This window comes from Miniopterus schreibersii, assembly GCF_964146895.1.
Source record: "Miniopterus schreibersii genome assembly, chromosome: 20".
NCBI lineage: Eukaryota > Metazoa > Chordata > Mammalia > Chiroptera > Miniopteridae > Miniopterus > Miniopterus schreibersii.
The window spans coordinates 20,187,137-20,207,790 of NC_138122.1; the positions used below are offsets into that span (position 1 = coordinate 20,187,137).

The 20,654-nt window shown below is 47.6% G+C and overlaps 2 protein-coding genes across 3 annotated transcripts; both read left to right on the forward strand.

Annotated features, from left to right (window-relative positions):
* Nucleotides 1–1,081: 1,081 nt before the first annotated feature.
* Nucleotides 1,082–12,520, forward strand: OASL (2'-5'-oligoadenylate synthetase like). Its single transcript, XM_081123024.1, has 6 exons — nt 1,082–1,546; nt 4,708–4,990; nt 5,768–5,943; nt 9,130–9,371; nt 9,891–10,035; nt 11,418–12,520. Exons 1-6 carry the CDS (start codon nt 1,349–1,351, stop codon nt 11,916–11,918), a joined length of 1,545 nt encoding a protein of 514 aa, XP_080979150.1. The 5' UTR covers nt 1,082–1,348; the 3' UTR covers nt 11,919–12,520.
* A 1,286-nt stretch (nt 12,521–13,806) lies between these two features.
* Nucleotides 13,807–20,079, forward strand: LOC308549656 (protein CUSTOS). Of its 2 annotated transcripts, none has more exons than XM_081122592.1 (6): nt 13,807–13,983; nt 15,492–15,534; nt 15,712–15,810; nt 17,925–17,998; nt 18,586–18,676; nt 19,127–20,079. In XM_081122592.1, exons 1-6 carry the CDS (start codon nt 13,839–13,841, stop codon nt 19,479–19,481), a joined length of 807 nt encoding a protein of 268 aa, XP_080978718.1. In that variant the 5' UTR covers nt 13,807–13,838; the 3' UTR covers nt 19,482–20,079. The 2 variants fall into 2 exon arrangements, with proteins under 2 accessions (XP_080978718.1, XP_080978719.1); XM_081122593.1 differs by having other exon boundaries at nt 13,834–13,983; nt 19,130–20,079.
* Nucleotides 20,080–20,654: the final 575 nt, after the last annotated feature.

The window sequence follows — 20,654 nt, forward strand, 5'->3', positions numbered from 1 at the left end:
GTGAGCAGGGAGAAGGGAAGTGTGACCTGGGAACAAATTAATACTTCACCGTGGTCTTCTGCCAGCGACATGTCAATAGTTCTATTTTGAATGTATTTCCAACATAAGGGATTCAAACACAGGATTCACAAGGAAGTCATCTGCGGTCAAGAGAACCTACTGGTATCCTCAGCAGTGGTTCAGCAGCATGGAAATGGGCATCTGCCCAAATGACAGGTAGAGGCACAAATGTCTCCCCACCACCCGCTCCACTGAAGGTGGACGTGCAGGAGGCAGCCAATTGCTGTTTCTCTATCATCGATGTTTCTCTCTCTCCCCCTCTCCCTCCCTGCCTCTCTAAAAAATCAATAAAAATATTTTTTATTTAAAAAGAATGGAAATCTTACCATCTGTGACCACATGGATGGACCTAGGAGGTATTATACTAAGTGGAATAAGTCAGAGAAAAACAAATACCATATGATTTCACTTATATGTGGAACCCGAAGAACAATGTAAACCAACAAACAAAACAGAAACAGACTCACAGATACGGAGACCAGACTGGTGGTTTCCAGAAGGGGAAGGAGCCGGGGGACTGGGTGAGAAAGGTGAAGGGATTGAGAAGGACAGACTGGCAGTTACAAAATAGTCACGGGGATGTAAGTACAGCACCGGGAATATAGTCAGTAATATGGTGATAACTGTGTATGGGGCCGGGTGGGCACTGGAAATACCACGGGGATCACTTTGTAAAGTATATGATTATCTAACCACTATGCCATTCACCTGAAACTAATACAAAATGATATTGAATGTAAACTGTAATTGGAAAAAATAAAATAAATAAATTTAAAATAAATAAAGCCTGTTCTGTCTGACTCACATTCCTGTGGCTCATCCCAACTGTGAACTAGTCCCTTCTCTTTCCGCACCTGTTTGTATGACAAGGTGGGGTGATTGGATTGACCTACCATCCAACTCTGACCTACTGGGAGAGTTGCCTTCTCTAAGGGCAAAACTCAAGCCAATTTCAGTTTCCAAACGTCATGAAAAGGAAACTCAAAAAGTTGAGAATCGAAACCAATAGCAGCAGAAAGGTGGGCCAGAAGCCAAGCCTATTAAGGTGGCCCCAGTCCTTCCAGGCTCAGCTCAGTGTTCTCAGCGCCTCTGCGACAGCAGGGGGCCCTCAAGAAGGGAGCCCCAGATCGGCCCAGTCAGTCCTGATTTCCTCTCTGCTATGATCTTTTAGCCCAACAGGGTGTTGTTAGAAGATAACTAAGGAGGAGCTGCCTTAAAGAAGGGCGTGTATGCCAGGAGCGGGGTGTGTGGCTATATATCTGTCAAGCAGTGGTACTCTCAGACAGAGATGGCACTGTCCTCGGATCTGTACGGCACCCCTGCCTCCAGGCTGGACTCCTTCGTGGCCCAGTGTCTGCAACCCAGCCGGGAGTGGAAAGAAGAGGTGCTGGACGCTGTGCGGACCGTGGAGCAGCTGCTGAGGGAGGAGACCTTGCAGGGAGAGTATGGGCTGGACCAGGAGGTGCGGGTGCTGAAGACCGTGAAGGTGAGACCCAGCATGGGGGTCCTTATCCCTGAGGATGCTGGGGACCCCTGGCCTCGTAATCTCTCGCCCATGCTGCTGACATCTCAGGACACCCACTTTAGCTGTCTGCACCCCACCACAATGCGGGCTTGAGCAGAACAATCCAGTAAGGAAGCTAGTAATAGTTCACTTTTGGGGTGCACTAGCTTAATCCCTTAACACATATTGTCTCTAACTTGTGCACCTTGTGAGGCAGGTACAGTTCTTTTCCCATTTTAAATTTATTTTAGAGAGAGGGGAGAGAGAGAGATTTGTTGTTCCACGGATTTGTGCATTCCTTGGTTGATTTTTGTACGTGCCCTGACCAGAGATCAAACCTGAAGCCTCAGCTTATCAGGGCAATGCTCTAACCAACTGAGCCACCCAGCCAGGGCCGGGGAAATTTTAATATGACCCGGATATTAGATAATATGAGGGAATTACTGTCAGTTCTGTTAGGTGTACAGTTTTGCAGTTATGGGGGAAATGTCCTCTTTCATTGGACACAAATGCTGAAGTATTTAAGGACAAAGTTTCTTGGTGTCTGTAATTTACTTTAATGTGGTTTAGATGAAGGAAATGTGGTGAGAAGTTTAGATTGGATATATGAGTTCATTGTAGTTTCTTTCTATGTTTCTATGTTTTACATTTTTGATAATAAAAAGGTGGTGGTGGGTTTTTTCTTTTCTTTTTTTCATGAAAGTACAGGAAGGTGAGGTGACTTGCCCAAGGTCACACAGCTAGTGGTAGAGCTGGGATTTGAACCAGGGATCTATCTGACTCGGCAGCCAAGGCTCAAGGGTGCCCCAGTGAGATTTCCCCTCGAAGTCCTTCTTCCAGCTCCCTCATGTCACCTCCTGTCCTTGCTAGGATCAAAATTCAAGAGGGTCAAAACCAGAAAGGCCATAGAGAATCCTACAGTCTCAGTCAGTCCCTTGTTTAAACATTAAAGAAACCAAGGCACAGAGAGGGTGAGCGATGTCCCAAGGTCACACAGGAAGCTGGTGGCAAAGGCAAGACTAGAATCAAGCCCCCCCCCCCCAATTCTAGTTTCCAGCCCAGTGCTCTATCCTCTCTCCAGGGGCAGCCACCTCAGGGAAAGATTTAGAAGCCTCAGGCCCCCATCTCTTCTTTCTACCCGTCCCCAGCATCTGAAGCTTGAGGTCACGTGATTTAGAAGTGAGAAACCGCACATTTCGACACTAGACAGATGTAGGTGTGATTTTTGGTTCCTTCCCTTATTGGCTGTGGCCATAGGTGTGGCCATAGATTTACCACATTCTCTCTCATCTGTAATTGGGGCGGCGGCAAATCGGGTGGGGGGAGGGCGGTAAATGATTAGAACATGGTAAGTGCTCAGAAAAAAGCTATCTTTTTGGTCTGGGGTGCCAGTGTGAGTCAGGCAGACCCTCCCGGACCACACCCCTGGCAACCCTGACAACGAACCGCACAGCAGGTAGAAGGGGGGAAGTCTGCGGACAGAAGGATGCTACAGACAGAATGAGTTCTGAGGGCAGGAAATGATCTTTACCCAGTTCTCAGATTCTGCCTGCAGGCCATACCCACTTCTCCCCTCAAAACCACAAAATCATAGAGATGCCCGGAAAGCTGTGGCCAATGAGAAGTAGTACTTTATTCGGCCTCTAACCCCCCCACCCCACCCCGCCACCACCACCGAAAATCTGGTGAGCTGGGCTGATCCACATGAGCAAATGCTTGTCCTCAGATGAGTTGGGTTTAAATAGGTTTGAACTGAAGCAAGTCATGAAGCCTATCCTGGAATGTTCTTTCCTCTCTGCCCGGGTCTTATCAAAGGCCTTCAGCGGGGTGTGGCCCTTGTCCACACACCGGGAGCCACCCCCAACCCTCTCACACGGGGCAGGAACGCCGAGTCTAAATGCAAGTAGGAAAATGTAGGAGGGGGCACCATGGCAGACCCCTCCTTCTCAGAAGCAGGGCCTGGCTCAGAGACCCGTGTTCTGATTCTATGACCATGACTCCTGGCTAGGATCCCAGGGCAAGTTGATTAACCCCCCTCTGCCTCGGTTTCCTCATCTGTACTTCAGAGAGAACCATGCTGGTGCCCACCTTGATCACTGGGCATAAAGATGAAAAGGTCTTGTGTGTATAGGGCTTTCGGGAGCACCAGACACAGCGAGTGCTCAACCCACGGCAGCTGCAGCGATTCGCCCACCCGGAGAGGCAGATGCCCGGAGCTACGGGCCAGCCTTTGGTACACACGCCTCATCTGACCCCTCCCAGTGGCCCAATGACTCACGGTCCATCACTTCTCTCATTTTACAGACCTAGGGTTCAGAATAATCACATGGCTGGAAAACAAAGTCGGGAGTCGAGGTCAAAGTCAGGCTGCCCCATGTCACAGCCCAGACTCTTATCCTCTAGGCAATCCTGTGCCCCGGTCTTTAATGTCATAAATTACTCAGGCCCCCCGTCCCCCAGAATTCTCAAACAACCCTGTGGAGTAGGCATTCCTATTACCTTGGGACAGGCATGGCTTTGCAGATGAGGAGACGGTCTCAGAGCGAGGCAGTGTAGTAAATAAGAAGCCTGGAAAAGAGAATGCAGCCTCCCCTCTCAGTGTCGCTCTAGGACACTGTCTAACAAACACACAAAGATTACTTGACTGTTCTACAAAATTTACCTGCGTGTGACTTTGATATTTACCATTTGATGAGAACCCACATACTGTGATGTCACATGTTAACCTGAAGAATTATCTGGTGGAAACAATATCCCCAAAGGCTTTGTTTTTATTTTGCCCTGTGGAGTATCAACCAGTTTTGTGTCTAACCTAAGTAACCTTATTTTTACCTACTTTTAGAGTAGTCCTGATGATCTGTGTAAACTGTTTGTCTTTCTTCTTGGAACCAGCTTTACTCTTTGCCTGGATCCCTAGCTAATTCCTGAGTTGAATAAGATCTTTGACAACTGTTCAAAGGCAGCCCTGGGCGAGTGGCTTATCCCCTTGACATCCGCTTTCTCGCCCCTTAAAAGAGGGGCTATTGGCGCCACCCACCCATCCTCAGGGTTGTGATGAGCTTGAAACGTGTGAAGTGTGAAGAGCCCCGGGGGCTGCCTGCCACAGACAGTGGCCTGGGGTGACAGGGCTCTGTGTCCTGCAGGTGGGCTCCTTTGGGAACGGCACAGTGCTCAGAGGCAGCACGGAGGTGGAGCTGGTGGTGTTCCTGAGCTGTTTCCGCAGCTTCCAGGAGGAGGCCAAGCACCACCAAGCTGTCCTGAAACTGATCCGGAGAAAGCTGTGGACTTGTCAGGACCTGCTGTCCCTCGGGCTGGAAGTCTTGGAGGTGGCCCAGGGAGTCCCCGATGCTCTCGTCTTCACCATCCAGACCAGGCAGATCGAGGAGACCATCACTGTCACCATCGTGCCTGCCTACAGGGCCCTGGGTAAGGAGAGAGGACGCCACCTGACCCACACATTTGCCCTTCCTGAGAGGCCTGCAACCGCCCCATTTCTCATTCATGGCCACATTCATCCCTTCAACCCGTGACTTGCTGGGGGCTGGGGGCCACAATGCACTGGGCTGACCCAGCTCTGGCTGTCACGTGGCTCAACTCAGGAAACAGATTTCTCAAAGAATCACGCAGATAAATATATGATTGCAAGAGGAGGCAAGACCCACCGAAGGGAAGGGGTTAGAAGAGTAGCCTCAGGCGCTTCTACAGCACTTAGCACAAGTGACCTTGCGACAAGGGCTTGAGAGCAGGCAGTTCCTGGGAACACTGGAAGGGAACAGGGGAGTGGGACAGAGAGGGAAGGCGCATTACAATCAACACAGAGCGACCAGCGCAAAGCATTCGCGATGCAGGCCCAGCGGCTCACCCCTCAGCAGATGCACCCTCAGAGCCCAGCTCTCCCACCAGAACTGGGCCTCCCCCAGGGTGACGGGAGGTCCAAACAAATCTGAGCGAGAGATCCCAAGCGGGCATCGAGGGAAAGCGTTGAGCACATCAAGGGAGGAGACAATAGTCCTTCAATAGCCGAAGAATTAGAAAACCCACTTTCGTTTCTCCGGAAGGACAGTCTGTGTTTATTCTTAGAGGTCTCAGGTTTCCCTGGAAAAATACTCCAATGAATTAGCAGGCTCTCCAGGCACAGGCCACTTGGCAAACAGGAGGTTTCCTAAAATCCCTGCCCTCCCCCTTTGTTTCCTCTCGCCCCAGGGCCTTCTGCTCCCAACTCTCAGCCACACCCCGAGGTCTATGTGAGCCTGATCAAGGCCTGCCGCTACCCTGGGAGTTTCTCTCCCTCCTTCTGCGAGCTGCAGAGAGACTTCGTGAAGCATCGGCCAACCAAGCTGAAGAGCCTCCTGAGGCTGGTCAAACACTGGTACCTGCAGGTGAGGGGCTGCCTGGATGGGGCAGAAGGGGGGATGGAGGAGCCGGGGGAAGAAAAGGCAGAGGCCAGATGTGCCATCTCAGGAAACTGCCTCAAGGAGAGACGGAGGTGGCTGGAGAGAGATGCCAGGCTTTTGAACTATCAAGTGAAACCATGAAGAAGCTAGAGGAAGGGGAGGAAGGGGGAGAAAGAAAAACTGAAAACAAGAGAAAACTAAGGAATTTATAGACCCGCAGGAAGCAAGTCCTTGAGATGCTCCAGTTACACATAGTACTGATGTCAGGTTCACCGGGAGATCTGCACGGGAATCTCCACCCATAAGGGCTGCCAACCAGGAAAGATTCATTTCATTCCACCCGCACCGATTCCCCCTGCAAAGGTGGAGTCCCTGAGTGTCATGACTATTACTGAGTGACTAGATTCACAGCAGCTGCTTTTTAGATTTCACATGCGATGTCTGCACGGGACCATGTACATTTCAAAATATCCAGATGACACCTGAAACTAATATAATATTGAACGTCAACTGTAATTGAAAAAAAAATGTTAAGGGAAACTGTAAATGTCTTTAAGATATGTCAGGATGTGTATGTTTATTCCCGGAGAGATTATTCAGAATGAAGTTTATAGTCTGTTTTACTGACTTGGTGGTTGTTAAATAAAAATTCATATAAGGTTTATGGACACAAAAAATCCAGATGAACACTCATCTAGAATTATGAAAGAAGGGCTCAGAAACACAAAAATTAGAAAAATAGAAAGACACTGTCTAACTTTTAAAAGTGGTATGAGAGTCAGATTTCAGAAGGAGTCAGTTAAAAAAGAATAAATGTACTGCCCTGGCCGGTGTGGCTCAGTGGGTTGGGCATCATCTTGTCCCCGGAAAGGTTGCCAATTTGATTCCCCATCAGGGCACATGTCCGAGTTGTGGGCTCCATCCCTGGTAGGGGGCATGCAAGAGGCAGCAGATCAATGTTTCTCTCTCACATCGATGTCTCTCTCTCTCCCCCCGCTCCCTTCCTGTCTCTCTAAAAATCAATTATTTTTAAAAAAGAATAAATGTATTGATAGATAAAAATCAGAAAATTACCAAGGTCAGTAAGTTTACAGTTAGTCTGTTTATGGTGGGAAAACAGCAGTTTTCTTACATGATTATCCTATCAAACAAGGTTGTGAAATATCTTTAGACATTAGCACGTCCAAAGCCAAGAATAAAATTGTTTTTGCTGGTGAGACAGTCACTTAGAGGAAATGATCCAAGGTTTTGTGGATCTGGAGAACTAGACCTCAATAGAATGATCCCTCTGCTTTGTTTGTTTGTTTATTTGTTTGTTTCAGAATGTAAAGTGCTTCCTTCCTGAACATGATATACAGGTTTATGTGTAATGTCCGAGGGACAATGTACCAGCTTTACTTGGATAGTCCTCTCTTTTGTACAAACCTCTGCCCCTAACTCAGGGATTTGACTACCTATGGTTTTATGAAACAGCTTTTTGATTCAGTATTATTAATTTGATGTTTTCTTTTATTTGACAACTTTTATCTAGCTAAGGGTTACAAGATGTGTTGATCGATACGTAAGGACATAAAGAGCCTGTACTGTATTTTAAACAAAACCAGAGTCCCATGATGCTAAAAAAAGGCTCATAGCTCCTGTTTGTCTGCAGGTTTTTTAAAGTTCCTGGTGTTATCATTGACTTTTATGGCTCAGTAGTATTTTAGTGCCCTTATCAGTTCATGTACTGGGGTCAATGACCAAAGAACTGTGTTGAGAAGCCGGAACTGGTGTATTGAAATTAGGAAAATGCAGATTATGACCTGCTGAATGAGGGGTCAGCAGGTAGTTCCCTCAGCATCTGAGCTCCTACTCTGGGGAAGTGAAACCCACAGGGTCATGTTGATTGAAGGTGCAGTTTCAATATACCTACACAAAGGCAGTAGTCACGAGATTTATTACTTAGAGAGCCCAGAAGCAAGGGGACAGAACAAGCCAGAGGTGGGGTGAGGGGGACAGGCTGTCCTCTACCCCAGATCATGAGCTAACAGGGCAGCAAGCACTTATTATTTATAAGGTAACTGGGGTGGAGGTCACTAACTTTCTCCAGGATTAACTTATTTTATTTTAAAAGGTGCCCTGGGAAAAAAAAGCAGGAACTTACGGTGGGAATCCTAAACTTAAGTTCTATCTAAATGTCCAGCTCTAGGTGTGAGCAGGGTCATCATACCAAAAAATGCGGAGGTAGCAACTCAGATAAAGAAAGTTGATTTTCAAAAGTTGTGTTTCTCATCACAGGAACATGCAATCTAGCTTCTCTAGATTTCATCTGTCCAATCTTAACTGTAAAGGATGTCACTGATCTCAAAGATGTCCAAGTTTGTTAATGCTTGCGGCCTGCCCAAAAAGTGTTAATTTTTCCTAGCTATAATGCTGGCTTTCATAAGCCTTAAGACAGTATCAGGTCAGTATCAGGAAGGACTTTATAAGCATCATTTCCACATATGAAGAGTTGTCCTTGGTTTTTAAAAAGTTTACCAACAAACTGATGTTTATTTTTTATATTTTGAAGTATTCAGTGCAGTTATGGAAACAAGATGAAACTTTCCCCAGTATTGTTGTTTTTAAGATTTTTATATTGATTTTTAGAGAGGGAGGAAGGGAGAGGGAGAGAGAGAGAAACATTGATGTGAGAGCGAAACGTTGATCGGGAGATGGGAGACTCTTGTCACAAAGCCCATCTCTATATCTCAGTGCAGGCAGAGGTTTTTATAAGACGGGAGAAAGAAAGGAGAACAAAGAAATCAATCAGAGGGGGTTGAAAAGTTCTCTACATGCAGGCCACCACAGTCCATTCCAATAAGGATCTTGAAACTGGTCAAGTGATGGTCTAGTATACATCATTCTGATCTTCGGCACCCAGGTCATTAGGTCAGCAAATCTCCTGGAACTGGGATGACTGAAGATCGGAGTCTATATATTCTGAAGTTAGTTCCTAGGATTCTTATACAAATATGCTGTTTATCTACAAGCTACATATTGGTCAGAGTCAGCATTTACAGAAACAATTCTTGTCTAGTAACAATTTCCCACTGTTACTAGACAAGAACTTGGATTTTCCAGTTTCTGGTCCTGTACCATCCTGACACAGAATCTTGGGGTCTCTTTCTCTCTTCCCACCTCTTTCAACAGTATGTGAAAGCCAGATGCCCCAGGGCCATGCTACCCCCTCTCTATGCTCTTGAGCTACTGACCATCTATGCCTGGGAAATGGGTACACAGGAGAATGAGAGTTTCAGGTTGGACGAAGGCCTCACCACTGTGATGGAACTACTCCAAGACTATAAGTCCCTTTGCATCTACTGGACCAAGTACTACACGTTCCAGAGCCCAATCATTGAGGATGTTGTCAAAAAACAGTTCCAAGGACAGAGGTACTGGGCCCCTGCTTGCCAATCACATGTGAGAGAGAGAAGAAAGAGAATTGAGAAAAATGTGATATTGAGTGTCTCTTTCTTTTTTTAAATTAATTGTAGAGAGAGAGGGAGGGAGAGGGATAGAGAGAGAAACATCAATAAGAGCGAAACATAGATCTGCTGCCTCCTGCATGCCCCCTCCTGGGGACTGAGCCTGCAACCCCTGGCATGTACTCTGACCAGGAATTGAACTGATGACCTCTTGGTTCATGGGTTGACGCTCAACCACTGAGCCACACTGGCCAGGTAGAGTGTCTCTTTTGGGGGGAACTCTCCCCAAGATGAATTCTTGGAAATCCAATCGTCTCTATCTGTTACTCTCCAGCGATGTTTCTGGGCCTTCATGAACCAAGAGTCTGAGGCTCCAGACACAGCAGATGCTCAGGGCCTTGAAGAGATGATGTCTGAGAAGGCTTCTTTCTGGCTTGCAGACCTCCAAACCACAAAGAGCCTGGGCACCCTCTCCCTGTGTTGCAGGCCCATCATCCTGGATCCGGCTGACCCCACCTACAACGTGGCGGAAGGGCATAGATGGGACATAGTTGCTCAGAGGGCTTGCCAGTGCCTGAAGCAGGACTGTTGCTATGACAAGGACGACCCAGTCCCCAGCTGGAATGTGAAGGTAATGGCTCCTCTCTGGGCTGCTGCCAGGGGCTTGAAACCCAGCATGAGATAAATGCATAGTGTTTACTTATTTATTTCTGCATCGATCAGACAGTTTGAGGCCTGGCTGCACCACCCACTAGCTCAGTGAACTTGCGGAAATTATTCAACTTTCTGAGCCTCAGAATTCTTACCTTCAAATCCATGTTCTCCTTTCCTTTCTTCTTTCCATACCTACCAGAGAATCAGTTCCAAGCTCCAGTCATTCCTTGAATGAGCTGAGCCCAGGCAAGTCCATTCAGTCAGCTGTTTTGTGTCAGCACTGGGCTTGGGGCAGGTGGGGGATGGGGGAGAGGGCAACAGTCTCTGAAATAAACTTGCAGAAAACTGCTAGAGGACACCTGAATTTTAAGTTGTCCTAAAATGGATTGAAGAATTAGTTCCCTCATGTTCTCAAGCTAGGCCTTCTCAATCAATAAACTTTTCCTTGCTCCAAACTCTGGGGGAAAACAACTGCTAGAAAGAATGACCAGAGAATATACTCAGAAAACAAACAAACAAAAATGCTAAATAATAGATAATATAATGTGATGTCAAACCTACAGTACAGGCAAAGGCCGTAATAATCTATTTTATTCACACTGTACTTTACAATTTGCAAAGTGCCTGTCCAGGGATAATTCTGTAAAGTAGAAATGTTGAGTATTATTTATTTATTTAAATATATTTTTATTGGTTTCAGAGAGAGGAAAGGAGAAGGAGAGAGAGAGACATCAATAATGAGAGAATCATTGATCAGCTGCCTCCTGCACACCCCCTACAGGGGATCGAGCCCACAACCCGGGCATGTGCCCTGACTGGGAATCGAACCTCTATCTCCTGGATCATAGGTCGATGCTTAACCGCTGAGTCACACTGGCAGGGCGGTGCAAAGATTTTCATCTTGATAAAATCAGAAGATTTGACCATGCTGGGCCTCTATTCCTTCTAGAAAGGATCAGTCAGAGGGCCAGCCCTCCTCATCACCTTCCAGGTGTGTTCTTCAGCCACCTGGGACTCTTGGGCCCTTGAGTGTGGCCTCTGATGGTGAAGTACAAATGTTGGAACAGGTTCAAATACCTGCTCTACTCCCTACTACCTCTGTGATGGTCAGTGAACCACTTCACCCTTCTTGACCACAATTTCCCCATCTGTAAAATGGGATAATAGGAGAACCAACCCCTTATAGGGCTGCTGTGAGAATAAAATGCATTAAGAAGAGTATAAAAGGTACCCAGCATGGGGCACGGAAGGTGGTTGGCACCTAAATATTTGCTGCTGCTATGAAGACAGGTGAAGGGAACTTTGGCGTGTCAGACAGGGGAATGTGGACTCAGCCCCTCTCTCTTCTCTCCCTTGCAGAGGGCACGAGACATCCAGGTGACTGTGGAGCAGTGGGGTTGCCCAGATTTGATCCTCACAGTGAACCCTTATGAGACCCTAAGGAAGGTTAAAGAGAAGATCCGGCAAAGACAGGGCTGCTCCGGCCTGCAGCGTCTGTCCTTCCAGATGCCCAGCGGCGAGCGGAAGCTCCTCAGCAGCCGCAGCTCCCTGGCCAATTTTGGGATCTTCTCCAACACTCGCATTTGTCTGCTGGAGACCACTCCCCCCGAGATCCAGATCTTTGTGAGGAATCCTGATGGTGGGAGCCACGCCTATGCCATTGACCCCAACAGCTTAGTCCTGAGCCTGAAGCAGCAGATAGAAGACAAGCAGGGGCTGCTCAGAAAACAGCAAGAGCTGCAGTTCCAAGGCCAGATCCTGCAGGATTGGTCATTGTTTGAGAACTATGGTATTGAGGACAGCGACACCCTCATCCTCTCCAAGAAGAAAGACACGAATTTTCCATTTCTATCCAGCTAGTTTCCTCTGGGAAACCTCTCTGTGCGGTTCTGCCATCTAACCCAGGGCTCATCTTAATCACTCCTTCCAGCTCTCTGCTGGGGAGGTCCCATGTCTTCACCAGCTATGTCAAGAGTTATCCTAGCCATCCCTCTCAGTGTAGGAATGAGGAGGGGTGTGAGAGGTTAGATATACAAATGACCAGACCATATATGACAATAGAATTCTGACCCACAACCTCTGCAGCCACCCCTTTAGGAAGCGAAACCACAGCATGTGCAGCAATGAACACAGAATCATCAGGACTTGAGCGATATCTGCCAGTTTCCTTAATCTCTCCCCCCACACACAACTCCTCCCCACCTTGCCTTCCAACACAAGACCAACCAGCGAAAACCAAGTAAGCGCTCTAAAAATCACATAGGATGATGTCCTGCCTCTAGATAGCCTGCTCCAGCCTCCCCATGCCACCAACCTCAATCAGGGCACACCTGGGGCCTTCTCTCTTTTTCACTATACAACTTTCCCATTCCCTGTCTTGGAGTCTCTGCTAAATGTAGGGGATGTTGCGTGACTCCCTTGCTATAGCAAGTTGGGAATAAATAACCGTGGTTTATTCTCTTTTGGATGGTCTTCATTTCTGTCCTAGTGGTGGTGATTGCTTAATCATTTGAGCCTCAGAGTGGTCATCGACATTGTCTGCAACCTGTGGGGGGCTGGGGCCATACTCTGCGTCCTGGTGCTTTTTGCCCTACTCACTTTCAATAGAATATAAAATACACCTTATGATTGGTTCTCAAAGCCTCTGGGCAACTTTCCTTAGTAATCTGCCTAATTCCCACCTCTTTTTGCCTTCAGGGGTAGAAAGTGTGCCTTCTTTCCATGGGGTAGACAGGTTAGACCTGCCCTCAGCTTTATTTTCTTCACATTGTAGGTAATGGGTATATTCTTGTTTTTGTTTGTTTGTTTGTTTGAATGCATAAGTCACCTTCCTCTCTTTCATAATAGAAAAGCCCAAGGCCAGAAAGTTTATTTTATTAAAAATTTTGGCACTCAGCTTTAAAGATAAAACATGAAGAAAAGCATTCCAAAGACAAAAGTGATTTTGTTCATCCTTCTATGAACAAAATCATAGTGGAGTGTTCTGTGTAACCATAGAGATTCTAATGCGTTGGTTTTGGGTGGGTCCTAGGAGTTAGTATTTAAAAGTTTCCAATGTGCGATAAGAATGGAGAAGTCCTGAGCTAGAAAACTGCCAATGTTTCCCAAATCCAGCTGTGCATCAGAATCACCTAGGATAGTGCCTCTCAAACTTTACTGTGCATTTGAATCACTCGGACAACTTATTTAACTGTGGGTTGTGACTCAGTAGGTCTATGCTGAACCAAGACTCTTCATTTCTAACAAACTCCTGAGTGTTATGGATGCTACTGGCTCATAGATTATACTCTGAGTAGAAGCAAAGCCCTAGTATATTGGAGAAAATACAGATTCCTGAGTCCCACCTCTCAAGAGATTCTGATTCGGCTAGTTTTTGGTTAGACCCAACAATCTGCATTTTAACAGGCTGTCTAAGTGGTTTCTGATTCCCAGATGGATTTCAGAATTCCTGGAATAAATGAATAATATTGAAACTACACTGAATCAGACCCTTGGGAATTAATCCTAGTTCTGTCATTAACCCCTGGGTGACTTTAGGCAATTTATCCCCCCTGTATGTTTCATTTTCCTCACCCAGAAAAGAATGGAGAAGTTGATCTCTTTGGTACTTCTAAACTCTTTAACGTTTGAGGAAACTCCCAGGACAATTCAATGGCCCTTGGCGGCCTGCGTCTGAGAACTACAATCCCCACAATGCTCTGCCCGTCTCCGCTCTCACGTGGGGTCGTGGGGGGGAAGCCATAGAGGAGGCGCTCCCACAATCCTTTGCGGTGGTTCAAGATGACGGCGCCCAGAGATTCCCTGAGCGATTTGGAGAGCAGCAGCAGCAGCAGCGATGCGGAGGAGCTGGCGCGGTGCCGCGAGGCCGCGATGCCGGCCTGGGGCTTGGAGCAGCCCCCGAGAAGGCCCGGGAAGGAAAGAGTTGGTAGGGGACTGTGTTCGAGCAGCCTGGCCGAGGGGCGTAGGATCTTCCCCTGGGGCCTGAGAGGATGGATGGTGGAGGAGTCACCGGGACTCCACTTCTTTTCTCGAGAGAGAGAGATAGAGAGCTCCAGAGCTCCAGGGCCTGGATGGGGTTCGGAGTCCAAGCGCCGGTTGGTGCAGGGAAATTGAGGCACCGGAATGTCTCTTGACTCAGCTCCCTTTGGCCGCACGCTGGGCAGCCCTCCGCCTCTCCGAAGTGACGGCGACAGACCGCTTTCTGGATTCTCGCATCCAGCCTTTCCCCGCCTGCAACACATTTTCATACCCCGGGGCTGCCAGGGAGCTGTGTCCAACACACATCCGACCGTGACTCTCTAGTTCCCCGGGAATAATTCCAAAACTCCTCATCATAGGGGTTCCTAATCATAATCCAGAGGTGCATGAATTTGGAATGGGAAAAATATTTCATCTTGACTTTCGTTAACCGCTCTTTGAAATTTAGCATCTCTTCTCCTCTTTCATGTGAGCAACAAGCCACCAGTAACTTTGACACCTGTTGTTTTTGTTCTATCAAAAAATCACAGGTTTTCATATCCCAATGACAGTCTGCAAGTATATAAAAATTTTATTCACCATAAAATGTTGGAAAAAATTACTTACACTCATGTCTACTTTAAAATTACAGTACTTTTTAGACCCTAGATCTAAAGAATCTCTAGATCTTATTTAATGCATTAAAAAAGAAGCACATATATTAGTATGCCAGATTTGGTTTTTTACTGTTACGGTAATTAAATTTCAGCATCATTGGTTTTCTTTGTAATCCTATGTGTTTTATTTTACTCCTTTAAAACATTATTCTGAGAAGGGGCCCATGCTTTACCAGGCTGCCAGAGCAGGCCATAGCAAAGCATGGTTAAAAAACCCCTGCTTTTGTTTAAAAGGACTTGCAAGCCCTTTGGTAATCCATTCCCTGCCTGCCTCTCCTTTCTTGCTGTCCCGCCACACTGCACTTCCCATAGGTAGCATACTATACCCTTATCTCTGGGGACCATAACCCTGCAGGCTTCTCTTCACGTTTTATACACACATCTGCTTTTCCATTTCCATCACTCACTAGTGAGAATCTGGGCAAGATACTTAAATCACGCTGTACCTAAACTTCCTCGTCTGTAAAATGGGGATAATGCTACTACTACCCCCCCTCCCCCCCATTAGGTTGATGACTCAGGCCAGGCATCTCCAGCATAGTAGTTAAGAGAGGGGCTCTGGAGCTAGTTGACTGTGTCTTCATCTCAGCTCTGTCCCTTATTAACTATTTGACTCTGGCTAAGTTAATCTATAGTTTCCTCTTCTGCCAAATGGAGATAGTGGTGACCCCTCTAATGGGGTTGTTGAGAAGATTCAATGAGTTATATATGTAAATCACTTAAAGTCATGCCTGGCACATAACTGATACTGTTATTGTCATTTCCTCTATAAATGCCTCAATTTTCATTATTTCCACAGATGCTGCAAATAATCAGTTGCCAACCACCCAGGCGAGCCTCAGGTACTGTGCACTTTGCATTCAAGTTTCATACATTCATTCAACAAATATTGATCCCCTGCTATGTGTCAATGCTAGGTTAAACCATGGGATATCAGGGTGAACGAGATGCATGTAGTCCCTGCCCTCATAGGGCAACTTCTGACCTGGCAGGAAGTGAGGTCCCTTTGTGTGTTGTAGGCATAAGGTGGATGAGCACGAACAAGATGGCAATGAGCTTCAGACCACCCCCGAATTCCGAGCCTACGTAGCCAAGAAGCTGGGAGCCCTGCTGGACAGGTAACCAAAAGCATACCTTCTCTTCTTCTGCCCTCATTAGCTGGGAGCTTACAATGCTCAAGTAGGCACTGTCACATGGCATATGTCACCTCATTGGATTCAGAACCACCTGGCCACATAGCTCCTGTCATTTCTCTAGGTGAGTAAACAGAGGCTCTTTGTGAGAAGCATTTGTTTGAAATCACAGGGAGGAAGGAACAGAGCTGGGACTCAAACCCAGGTGTGTTTGACTCGTAAGGCCTTGCTCTTAAGCAATGTATTGCCCTGCTCCCAAGGGATAAGAGGGGACTGAGAAGCAAGAGCTCATTCACAAAAGGGCAAGGGACAGATGGAATTACTTTTTGGGTGCTTTCTGTATGTCAGGCACTGTGCTAGTTCTCTTACATTTGAGAATACAATTTGTAAAGATCTAGGTCAGTATTTCTAAAATAGGCACAAGGAATGCTAGTCCAAAGTGTGACTAGAAAAAAAGGGTCTATAGCAAAGAAGTTGAGAAACACTGTAGTCTGCATACCCTTATGTGCCCTTGGAGATTGTGATTCATGATAGTATATTTAAGGCTCTGAGAAGTCTTGCAGTAAAGAGACCCGTGTAACTTTGTTCAGCCCAGGAATTTCTAGACTCATTTGGCTACAGTACTTTTGTTTCATGGAAGACTGATAGTGCAACATGGGACATGTTTTGGGATGCGCTGGTCTAGATCCATTCCTGAATGGCAGAGCAGGTTTTGAAAGGGTAGTGAGCCACACCAGCTGGGCAGTCTTGGCACTATTGATGTTTTGGACTGGATAATTCTTGTGGGGCTGTCTTGTGCATTATAGGGCGATTAACAGTATCCCTGGCCTCCACCCACTAGATCCTAACAGCATTCCCCCCAGCAGTTATGTCTACAGACATTGCCACATATAACCAAGGGACCATCATCGAATCATTGTGTTAAGATACTGGATCAGGCACCTGAGTCGCATCATCTCCTTTTCCTCTTCCCAGGCTGATTTCCTGTCCAGGACTTTTGGGGATGCCTTTGACATATGTGGAAGGCAGTTAGGAGAAAGCACCCAGCACAGTGCTGTGTCTGCTGTGAGGACAGTGTTGAGAGCATTTTTCTGCGTAGTGCACAGTGACTTCTGTCAGCATTCACCAGAGACATGCTTCCTGGTCTCAGCAGTACTCCCTGCTCTGTGCTTCTGGAGAGAGGGTTTATTTTTGTTAGAGGTCCTGTGAAACTTACTGCTTATCATGATGACAGTAATCATCACCGTAGCTACCATTTACTGAGTACCTGCTTGTGGCCAGGCTCTGTGCTGAGTGCTTCACCTGTGACAACCCTAAGAGGTAGGGACTTGCAGTGTAAAGATGGGTAACAGAGACTCAGAGAGGTGAAGTCACTTGCCAAAGGGTCACAGCTAGTAAGTGACAAAGCCAGGATTCAAAACCCAGGTCTCTGAAGTCTGAGTAAGGCCAATGGATTGTATCAATGTCAGTTTCCTGGTTTTGATATTGAACTGCAGTTATGCATAATGTTACCATAGGGAGAAACTGGGCAAAGAGTATATGGAATCTCTATTATTTCTGGGGACTGCGTGTCAATCTACAGTTATCTCAAATTTTAAAAGAAATTTAAATTAAAAAAAAAAATCAGGGTCACCCTGCTCTATAAGCTGACTTCTGAACCATTTCTTTCAACTGGTCATGTTTCCCTTTTCATGCATGCTGCCAGGAAGCTCAGAACAAAATGTGTGCCCTCTAGCAAGTGTATAGGACTTCCTCACCACACTTTGGCTCTTTCTGTCTCTCCTGCATTTATTTTCTCTTTGCCCTATTTGAAATTGTATTCATTTTGTTTTACTGTATCTTAAAAATCCACACTGTTTATTGGGATAAGGTGGGGTTTAGGCAAATGAAATCCTGCAGTTTGAGCTGACAGGGGCTGTTCAGCAGGTTATGGCTGTAAGCATTAGCATTCTTATCAGGCTAGTGTGCTGTCTGCTTTTGCATTTAAGATGACATGCCCTACCCCCTCCACTTTATAAAAAAATTGTTTTAAATTTTTCAAAAAATTTTTGCTGGTACCCCAAATCTTATCCTAAATCAACCATCTCCTCTTCCCTTAGCTCCATTACCATCTCCGAAGTTGTGAAGGAGCCAAAAAAGGCTGAGGTACAGAAAGTCACGCCGGAGGATGATGGTGAGTAGTTACACTGTTAATAGTCAGCTGTCATTTAGTGAGCACCTACTGTATGCCTGGAGCTGGGAAATACAGTTTTGGCATATTATCCTCTTTCATCCGTGCAGCCCGCTCTGAGGCAGGTATCATGATGCTGCTCCCACTTACAGGGGAACTGTAAGGGAAGCCGAGGCTCAGGAATGAAAGCACTTGCCTAAGGTGACCACATCTGTCTCGCCCTGAGCAGGAGCTCCTACCACCACACTGCACAGCCTCTCCCGTCTGAATCTGTCTGTCCTGTGTCAGATTCATTTGCCACTTTGGAAGCTGCCTTAGGCAGGAGGCTCAACTGATGCCCTCCAAAAGCCACTGAGGGCTTACTGGCCTGATTTGGCAGCTGGCGTCCCCTCAGCACCCTTTCTTCTGGCTCCAGCTGTCATCAGCATGCCCCTCATCACATGAGGCATCATTTTGTGGTTAGACAGGAGCGATTTCTGGGTCTTCACCTCTGGACTAGGAGCTGCTTGAGGGCAGAGGCCGGGAAGCCATGGTACCTGGAAGGAGGGGTCAGCACCAGGCAGCGCTGACTCCACCCCTTTGGATTTTAGGCTTTCGGCTTTTCTTCACCTCCGTCCCTGAAGGCCCTGAGAAGAAAGCTGCTATGCAGCCCTGCCGAAAGCGATTGCCTTCCAGCTCCAGGTGAGATTGCACACCCTCCTCAAATTCCCTCGTTTTTGCCCCCTTTTCTGTGTTGGCCAGTGTCCCAGAATAGCCAAGCAGATCCAGTGAGGTCCAGGCCAAGAAGGAGCCCTGTCAGGTAGCTTGAGAAATAGTGCCCTCAGTGGGAGGGGGAAGAGGTTCAGCTGGGGGTTGGCTTTGGATATTTGCTGCTTTTTGAGCACCCATGTTGTGCCAGTCGCCTCATTCCTTGGACATACTTGTGAGATCTGGGCTCAAGGACACTGAGGGTCAGAGAGGTTACTTAATGAGATCACATAGCTAGGAAGCAGAGAAGCCAGTATTGGTGCCCAGGTCTGCCCCACTCCTGAGCCTGAGCTCTCTACCTGCCTGCCCCTGTGGCCTCTTTCTGGTGGCAGCTTTGGGGCTGAGTCCCACCTCCAGCTGACTCAGACTGTCCTCTCCTTGCAGCAGTGAGGACAGTGATGAGGAGTGGCAGCGGTGCCGGGAGGCAGCTGTGTCAGCCTCTGACATTCTCCAGGGGTCCACCATCCATGGCCCTGTCAAGGTGGAAACAGAGGCCAAGAAGAATAAACAGAAGTTGAAAAAGAAAGCCAAGGAGGAGGCCAGCACCGGCTTGACCACAGCTGCCACCACCACAAGCAAGGCCGCGGTCGGGAAGCAGGAAACGGAGCCAGCCAAGCTCAACGGAGACCACCTGTCACTCGGGACCAAAATGAAGAAAAGGAAAAAAAAGGCCCAGAAGGCCAGTGGGGCGTCCCCATTCCCACCATCAAAGAGGGCGGCAGCTGCGCCTGCAAACTGACCCCGGGCACAGGCACGGGGCCCAGCGAGGCCCAGTGATGAGGCGCCCTCGGGGACGAGGCATTTTCAGCTCTGCCTCCCTCTCCAAGATCGAGGACTTGGCTGGCAAGTCCACACTCTGCCCGTGATTGGGGCTTGCCCGGGAGTCGGGGCAAAGCCATGGTTGTAGAGTGCAGAGCCTAAGCAAGGCCTGTGCTCCTGTGCTCCCATTGGGGTTGGGGCAGCCCTGTGGTACCAGAACATTCCGTGGTCTCGAGAAGAAGGAGCCCTCCAGTTACTTAAGACTGATGGCCAAGTGGTGAAGCTTCCATCTCCCCAGTGCTGCCTGAGGAGAGTGAGTGAAGACCTTTTCCTGCCCCCAGCTCCTCAGCCTGGTGTGGGAGATAATCTTAAAAAAATTAGAGAGGGGGTCCCTGAGGTGCCAAAGCCCAGAGTTTGTACTTCTCCCTCTGTGCCACATAGACTGGATGTAACATTGTCTGAAAAAGAGGGAGAGCGATCTTTTCCCCTTCGTTTTCCAGAACTTTCTCCACATTGGTGAACATACCACACACCATCATGTGCCAACCAGGTTATTGAAAATAAATGATCAGACCCAACACGTAACAAAGTGATTTAGGTGGTGCCTCCAGTCACTGCTGAGTCTTGATGAGACATTTTAAATAAGCATCACACACAGGGTCCTCCTGCCTACACCCCAAGATGTCTTCCTGCGCCCCAGCTTCCAGATTTAAGGGAGTGTCACAGCATTTGACTGGGTTTCAGGCACCAGGGCTATTCTGCAAGAAGGAGTGGAAGCTCAAGGTTAAGGTAAAACCCTAGCTTCAGCACCTTGCCTCGAAGATTTGGCAGAGCAAGAAAGGTGGCGTATGAGCATCTACATGTGCTGCACCCATCTCCACAGGCCCCTGGCCCACCTCCGCCTCCCTCAGCCCCATCTGGGTGACCTGTGGACAAGCACGAATTATCTGATACGTTCCTCGTTTACTTTACTAAAAGTTAAATAATGTACAGGCTCGCCCTTCGCTGGCTGCAGGCTGCAGGGGGTGCAGCCGTCCCTGATTCCGAGATGGAGGTCTTCTACAAGGGCCAGGTTGTCTGCAGCAGCCTCAGGGAGATGAGGTCACAGGACCCTGGTTACACAGCTGCCTTGTCCCTCGGGTGATACATGGGC